Below are 8,202 nucleotides of genomic sequence, written 5' to 3'. Positions count from 1 at the left end.
TGTGTGTGTGTGTGTGTTTACGTTTGTGTATATGTACGTGGTCGTATGTATAGAATATCATTGTATACACGCTTGAATATACAAATACATTACAAGGATATGTATTTATGTGTATATATATGTGTGTGTGTGAGTGTCTGTGTGTATATATATATATATGCGTATGTTTTGTTCGTGTCTATGTGTGTGAATGCGAGTGGTTATACAGTATATTTATATATATATATATATATATATATGCGCGCGTGTGTGTGTGTTTACGTTTTTGCGTGTGTATTCATTTTTTAAATCGAAACGAAGCATATTTGTTTGTATATATCAAATCTGCACATGTGTAAGTCTATAAATTTGTTCATTTATGTATAGATATATATATATGTGTGTGTGAGAGAGAGAGAGAGAGTAAGTGTGTAAGTGTATATATATATATATTATTTATTTATATATGTATATATTCATATATATGTGTGTGTGTGTGTGTATAAACATAGACATACACAAATCCTATATATATTTATATATAATATGATATATATATATATTTATATATATATATATAAATGTGTGTGGGTGTGTGGGTGGTTGAGTGTGAGTCTGTTTATATATATGTGGTGGGGGGGGGAGTGTGGATGTGGGTGTGTGAGTGCATTTATATATTTATATATATATGTGTGTGTGAAGGTGTGAGTGTGAGTATGTCGATACCTTTGTATATATGTGTGTAGGTGGGTGGGTAGGTGTTTGTGTATATGTATATGTATGTATGTATATATGTACCCATCTATGCCTATATATTCATATGCATGTATATATATATATGTATGTGTCTGTGTGTGTTGGTATATATTTCTTTTTATATTTATATATTTATATATATATATGTTTATGTGTGTTTGTTCGTGTGTGTATAACTAACTCGTCGATGAAAGTCTATGTCCGTGTTCTTTATGTGTTTGTAAGACGTATATGACGACTTATAATTTTAATATATTACTTGTACCAATACCGGCACTTCCAAGTTTATTAATGTATATGCAGGCGTATACGTAAACATTTCCCAATTTTTCTTGTGCTTGTACTCGTATAATTTTTTCCATCTACTTATTTCTGAGGAAAGTTTAAACACGTCATATTAATAGCGATCACAATTTCATCGTGTATTCAAATCCAAGTACGAGACTTCCATACATCGAGAACTGGCATGTTGGTTTAAAATGTCAAATTGGGTCGTTCCGCCCATTTTCATGTACGTAGGCAAACAGCGCTTGTGATGTATGTGTGCAGCTCTTATGATGTATGTAAGCAGCTCTTATGATGTATGTAAGCAGCTCTTATGATGTATGTAAGCAGCTCGTATGATGTATGTAAGCAATTCTTGTGGATGTATGTGAGCAGCTCTTATGATGTATGTAAGCAGCTCGTATGATGTATTTGAACAGCTTCTATGATGTAGATTCTTTGTATATATTGATTCTGGTCACACTGCCCTGCCCAATCACATTTCAGAATGAGATCGCCGTCATGATGCAATGCAACCACCCCAATGTGGTGACATACCGCACATCCTTTGTTGTGCAAGAAGAGCTCTGGCTAGTTATGCGCCTGCTAAGTGGAGGTGTGTGTGTCGTGTGCGTCAGTTGTTGTGGATTATTTGTGCGTGCATGTCCTTCCACACGTCATCCGCCTGTTGCCCATATGTGTGAGCGTTTTTACATATCCCATTTGGTCTAGGATATGGAGTTTGTGCAAGTTCTACGCTTACGGAAGTTTCTTCTACGCATTCAGTCACAACCACCGTAGACGGCTTGGTGGAAACGCCTCGATATGTACTCATATATTGTCCTTTTCTATTCTATTTTAAGGCTCGGCCCTGGACATTATGCGATGGGTGTCGCCTCAGGGGTTAGAGGAGGTCATCATCGCCTCGATACTAAAGGAAATACTGAAGGCGTTGGCCTATTTTCATAAGAACGGGCAGATACACAGGTGTGTACCAATCTTTCGACCATCGTGAAACATTTCAGATCCGCGGGCCGTGTTGCTCAAACAAGAGCTCAGCTAACCAAACGCTAAGAGCTAACGCTAATAGGCATATCTCGTTCATCCTCACCGGCACTCACAGTAGCTATATATGCCTCACGAGTGGTCACATCATTTTCACACCATACCACACCCGCTCTGTGTGTCGCGCATTGTGGTGTGAGATAGCGCCACACGCACCAGTGTGTGGCTGTTTTCGATCGGTGGTTCAATTTGGTGTCCACCGATAGTTTTCCCAATATGACGGTATATTTCAAATTGGGAGATATACTTCAGTTTCACTACTGGTTCTTGTTCTTGTGTGTGTACGCTTGCTTGCTTGCGTTGGGTTGTGGTGCGTGTGTAATGTTTGTTGTGCGTCGCATGTGTGCCCGAATGTCTTGCGAAAGGATCAATATCGCGGCTGGGGAGTTCTCGAGTGAGACGGAAATAACATGATGGACAAGGGATCACATGGCCCAAGTCGTGCAAATCAGATGCGATCTTAAGAGACAGCCTACGTGGTGCAGAGAAAGTGTAGTATTCTTGCGATCACTCGTGACCTGCACGGGTCTTCGTAGAATTGGGATTTCATGTGTTATCTTTCTATGCTTGTGTATTAGCATACACGAGGGCACCCGTCGTGGGAGTAGACAAGATAGATACATTTATTGCGTTTCTTCCATATACGTACCTTCGTATTTTTCGATCACCAAATGCGCTCGATCGCTCGATTTCTCGATTCGTGTGCGCAATCTGCGAGGGCGTGTATTTTCTCTATCTATTGTGGTCTGTGCATTCGAGAAACAATTGCATCAGACAGTACATCAAGCCACAGTTGACGGGCGACAGATTGTGACCCAAAGCTGAAATTTCAAGATGGGATTCTTACGGCAGGTCTCATATGTAACCATACTCCGGTACAAGCTCTCCGTCCTCGACTAACTGTGTGTGGTGATGCGTATATGCGTACGGATGCTAAATTTTCCATTGACATGCCCCATGCACCCACATACATAGAGATGTCAAGGCTGGAAACATCCTCCTTGACACAGACGGGACAGTACAACTGGGTGACTTTGGGGTGTCGTCGTGGCTGGTAGAGGGAGGAGAGCGCAAAGACAACCGACAGACCTTTGTGGGCACGCCCTGCTGGATGGCTCCGGAAGTCATGGAGCAGGTATGCTGTGGTGCAGTATGATTGTGGGTTGTACCATACTACCTCATTACCTCAACCATCACACTACCACACTGCCATACTCCTATACTTTTGGGTAAGAAGGTGAAGAATGATACTTACGGTCGTGTGGGTGGTCTGATCAGACTTGTACGGCCATTTTTGGATGCTTTGTTTGTAGTCTAATGTGATAGTCTGTATACGCCCTTGCCGTCCGCACTTCGAGACTTGCTATATGGAAGTTATTCGACCCAATATCGCACTTCACTCCAAAAAATCATCAGGTTTCTGGTTACAACACAAAAGCTGACATTTGGAGCTTTGGTATCACAGCCATCGAACTAGCAACCGGGCACGCGCCGTATGCACGTTACCCGCCGATGAAGGTGTGTGGTGCACGAATTCGTTCGTAGTATGCCTGTGGTCGCTGTGGTACGTATCATTGTTCTAACTATGACAGTATTCGTTGTCTCTAGGTATGCGGTTGTCCAGATGTTTGAAATCGCCGTGTTGCATAGTTGCGTGTCTTGTTTATAATGATACTATGGTACATTGACACACCTATGTTTTTTTTCTTGTTTTTTTGTCTGGTCGCTGTGCCGCGTGGCTTCGTTGTGTGGGTAGTGAAGTGTTTTCTGTGATGTATAGTCTTGTTGTTGCTACGGTAGAGCACTGTAGTGATGTAGTCTTTGGTGACGTCCACTGCGACAGTTTGCATGGGCGTGACGGTTGGCAGACGCATGCCCTTGAACATCAGCGCAGATACGTAAGGTTATAGGCGATAAAAACTGCGCGTAGTTTCCCGGCACTGCCAAAGAGCTGTTCAATGTTAAGGACCGCGTGTCGTAGGTACACCCCTAGTGAGAACGAGGGTGAATGTAGCCTGCCTGTATTGCCGTACGTGCCACTCCGGTCGGCAGATATTCTGTTGCACTGGTTTACTCATGCACTGCAACCGGCCGCTACTCGTGAACAGGTGCTCATGCTGACACTTCAGAATGATCCTCCCACGCTGCAAATCAACGGAGAGCACTCGCGATATTCGAAATCATTCAAGAAAATGATTGACTCCTGCCTGGTGAAGGATCCCAACAAAAGGTGAGTGTTCATCAATTCCACTGTGCTAAGCCGAGCTACCAATACGAGCTGCCAGATCCATTTTGAAGTGTATCGCTGCCTTTATATTCCTCCCCTAAGAAGGCACAATGCAGTCGACTTCCTTATAGCGCTTGTGTTCTTTTTGTGATTAAGTACAAACTAATTGCTCGCCAGTTTCACGCCCCAGTGACCACTCCTAACGGGCAGAGCTACTTCTATTACGACATACATATACATCCCTTTCTCCTCCTTGATATGTATATCTTCCCTTCTCCCCCTCTAAACAGACCTACCGCAGACGACCTCTTAAAGCACTCGTTCTTCCGTCTATCTAAAGGCAAGGACTACCTGCTCACAAGTCTTATGGCCCAGTTACCACCACTAGCGGACAGAAACAAATCTTCAGACAAAGCCAGTCGGAGGGACGCCGGTGGCGCAGACCAGGCCAAAGACAAAGAGGACCGATGGGACTGGGATGACGGCGATGAGGAGGGCGCTCCATTCGACGGCGGCCCTAGTTCGCCACAACAGGAGAGTTTAGAAACACAGTTCAACTTCAAGCTCAGGTGTGTATGGTGTTGAGGGGCAGTTAATGAGTGGTATATTTTGGGGGTACCGATGTGTGAATGAAGAAGATAGTAATTTTTAATTGATGAAGACTAGAGGACGTTTTATGATTGTTTTGCGATTGCATAGGATCGGTGATTATTTCGATTGTCACCTGGCACAGAGGGAGAACATTTTCGTGGTTTAGCTCGACATATACTTTGAGATAATTCAAAAATAATCTCATGGGTCGCTCCATCTACACTTGCGCTAGTGTTGGATATTAGCGGCTATAGTTTACCTATATATTAACGTGCATAATTATTCTGTATTAGCATTGTTCTGATTAGTTTTTTTGTAAACCGAAGCAAGGGGACCCTCAAAAAACGGTCATGGTTAGGTTCTCTTCATGTTGCTGAAATCTTCTATTGTTTTCCTGAAAACAGAATGCGCGATCGAGAGAATCAGCTTAAGGATATTGAGTTTCCGTTTGATACGCATACTGATACGGCCGAGTTGATTGCCACGGAACTGGTCGATGCACAGCTCGTGCGAGAAGACGATGGACAGAGTGTACAGAAGGCATGTTGTTCGATCTTGACCAGATATACTAGAATGCTTTGAAAGGGAGTTGTCCTCAATCCATTGTTTGTTGGTGTTTCAGTGATTGAGAATGAACTAGTGTCTGAAATGGGAAGTTACATTTTGCGAGGCTATCTTGTCGCCCTTATCCTTGGCACAAAAGTCAACTGTGAATATTACTTATGCCATACTATCATCAAGTATATATAAGACATCTGGATATATACCGCGGATTTTTTTATATCGTTTAGCAGCAGCACCAAAACTTCTTACGTCGGCTAAATCAAAGCCTAGTCGATATATGAGCTTGTTTCCATAGCTACAATCAGCTTCCTTCCACTGCAATTTCTCCGCGTGCGCATGCGCTTGCATATCAACTAATCAACGGGCGTTACCCGACCACAACTCTTACTCCCACCAGGCTATTGAAAAATTACTTGGGGACGCCCGAGCGAAAGAGACTAAATTCCGCGTTAGTATGCCACCCGATGGTGCAGATTTTGATGAAGAAACGCTCATGGGATACGCTCTGCTGTTAAGGGAATGATACTAAGACGCTCGGCTGCCAAATAATGATACAGTTGTCCTTCAGGAGGATTTTCCAAGCATGGCGTACGAAAGAACATGATCAGATACTGGATGCAGTACTAAGCCCCCGCACATTTGTGGCAGGGATATTGCTTGCGATTGTACGTGCCTTGGCCATTAAAGAATTTAAAGTAGTGGGAAATTTGTGTACCTAACTTTACGGAGCTGGAGCACGCACAACTGAGTTGGCACTCGTGCGCACTGAAAAGGGAGGGAGACGCTTATGGTTCACCAATTATTTCACACAATAGGAAGCTCGCCAGCGGTGACTTGCGGATTGGAACTCATAGAAACCAAATCTAGGTTAATATCTATAAAAAAAATACTAAATTTCGAAAACTTTGCTAGGCATTAGCGCCTTGACTTTTTTTTTGGGCTTCCGTAAGATGCTTGATATGAGAAGTTCGCGTGTTGACACGGTGGTGAAATGTATTGTATTTGCCTTAGCTGGTCGTGCTATACCAATTCGAGAAATTTTTTTTGACAAGTATCGATTCGTTAACCTTGCAGGAAAGGGACATGTGCTTTAGATGTAGAGGACGTTCAATCACGCGTCTGGATTTCCGGTTTGCGTAGGTTTTTGCCTGCCAATCACATGGTGGTGAGTAGAGCCTATCATCTTTACTTCGGCTCAAGCGTCAGGGCTAGTCATTGTTCATCAACTGAAAAATATTTCCAGAGGCGGAGTCGAACCGCCGACCTGTTGCGTGTGAAGCAACCGTCATAACCAGCTAGACCATCCGGAGACGTGATTGGATTCAATGTACTAATTCATCTTTAACTTGCAACAATAAGTAGATTTATTTTTCAATATGTCATTTCAACCCGAATACTCCTGGAGTCCCGTTTGCCAAAAGCAGTTTTTATTGTGTATTTGTATATAGCTCTTTTTTCGTAGCCTCCCCCTAAAAAAGAATAATAGGTCAGGGCGTCAGGCCAAGAGACCTAACAAATCGGGTCAAGAGTCTCGAAATGGCCAGGCCAGGAGACTTTATTAGGAATTTAGGTCAGGCTAAAAGGTCAGGCTACGTGACCTATTTACAATAATACGTAGCCCAAGGTGCTGATAGAGTTCAACAGTCCTGCTAGCAAAGAGTCCTAATAGTTCAGGTCAAGGTGTATGGTCATTTGGGTCAGGGTGTCAGGCTATGTTCCTTCTGATTTCGAGTTAAAAAAAGCCATAGAAGGGCACTCTCGGCACTCTCTCTAATGAATAGTAATGAGACTAGTAAATCCAGTTCTACCAGCTGCCGTCCGTCGTCCGAAATGCGGTGGTCAAGGGTTTTATTACAATTTCTGTGAACATCGACTACGATAATAAACACTTTCAAACGATTCGATGCGCCATAAGTGCGTGGGCATACTGTTGTATACGTGTTTGTGTAGTAAGAGCATGCTTCAAACGAGTAGGGCATGGCTGTCCAGATCAAGAACGACTACAGCACGTGAAGCACGACGAATCCTACACGGTGGCAACGGAGTCAGTGCACTTCCGTCGCGCACAATACATACTCAGAAATGTAGATCAGTCATAGCATCCGACAGTCTCATATCACGGCGGTCGAAATTGAGCCCGATTTATGCGTTTAGTAATCCCTACTTGAATATCAGTACATACTCCCTGGCAAGCACGCACGCGTGGATCAATTATGGCTTAGCTTCACGCACATACTCAGCAGCAGCACAGGCTGTGGTTGATGAGAAGATTAAAGAAAAGAAGGAGAGCGTGGATGAGGTCTTAGAAGCTGGCCTTCCGCCATCTAAAGTAGTTAATAGTGAGGAAAGATTAGCAAAACGAAAGAAGTTTCTGAAGAATCTGAAGGAGAGGTATTCGACCATGAACAAAGAAAGAGCCGAGGAAGCGAAGCGAGAGCGTTTGCAAAATACCAATGGGAGACGTATGTTCGTATTGCTTGCGTTAGCTTATGTAGTGTTGGTGTAAAGTGCGATCTACACTTCTCGAATCACTTTTATGCATCCTTATGGGAATATTTCTGTGCGCCTGTAGTATAGTCTAATATATATATATATATATATATATATATATATATATATATATATATATATATATATATATATATATATATATATATATATATATATATATATATATATATACATATTATATAAATACAGATATATATATATACATATATATAAATATATGTATATATATATATATATATATATAT

At 42.4% G+C, this 8,202-nt stretch overlaps 2 protein-coding genes and 1 non-coding gene across 3 annotated transcripts in view; 2 read left to right on the top strand and 1 right to left on the bottom strand.

Moving 5' to 3' along the window:
* Positions 1 to 6,349, top strand: part of SARC_04522 (STE/STE20/FRAY protein kinase) — a gene marked incomplete at its 5' end in the record, with an annotated part of 25,772 nt that extends 19,423 nt beyond the window's left edge. Inside the window, 8 exons of the mRNA XM_014301650.1 lie at positions 1,454 to 1,615; positions 1,863 to 1,986; positions 3,040 to 3,199; positions 3,481 to 3,582; positions 4,173 to 4,294; positions 4,582 to 4,860; positions 5,287 to 5,422; positions 5,844 to 6,349. Of these exons, the coding sequence (XP_014157125.1) occupies positions 1,454 to 1,615; positions 1,863 to 1,986; positions 3,040 to 3,199; positions 3,481 to 3,582; positions 4,173 to 4,294; positions 4,582 to 4,860; positions 5,287 to 5,422; positions 5,844 to 5,969 (1,211 nt within the window). The remainder of the gene's footprint in view (positions 1 to 1,453; positions 1,616 to 1,862; positions 1,987 to 3,039; positions 3,200 to 3,480; positions 3,583 to 4,172; positions 4,295 to 4,581; positions 4,861 to 5,286; positions 5,423 to 5,843) is intronic.
* A 333-nt stretch (positions 6,350 to 6,682) lies between these two features.
* On the bottom strand, positions 6,683 to 6,756 carry SARC_30089. Its single transcript has one exon. It is a non-coding gene; the product is annotated as a tRNA-Val (tRNA).
* Positions 6,757 to 7,363: 607 nt separating this feature from the next.
* The window catches only part of SARC_04521 (hypothetical protein), a 7,780-nt gene continuing 6,941 nt past the window's right edge, over positions 7,364 to 8,202 (top strand). The window contains exon 1 of the mRNA XM_014301649.1: positions 7,364 to 7,908. Within this exon, the coding sequence (XP_014157124.1) occupies positions 7,404 to 7,908 (505 nt within the window). The 5' untranslated portion in view covers positions 7,364 to 7,403. The remainder of the gene's footprint in view (positions 7,909 to 8,202) is intronic.

This window comes from Sphaeroforma arctica, assembly GCF_001186125.1.
Source record: "Sphaeroforma arctica JP610 unplaced genomic scaffold supercont1.257, whole genome shotgun sequence".
NCBI classification, from domain to species: domain Eukaryota; class Ichthyosporea; order Ichthyophonida; genus Sphaeroforma; species Sphaeroforma arctica.
This window is presented reverse-complemented; position numbering and strand designations above follow the sequence as displayed.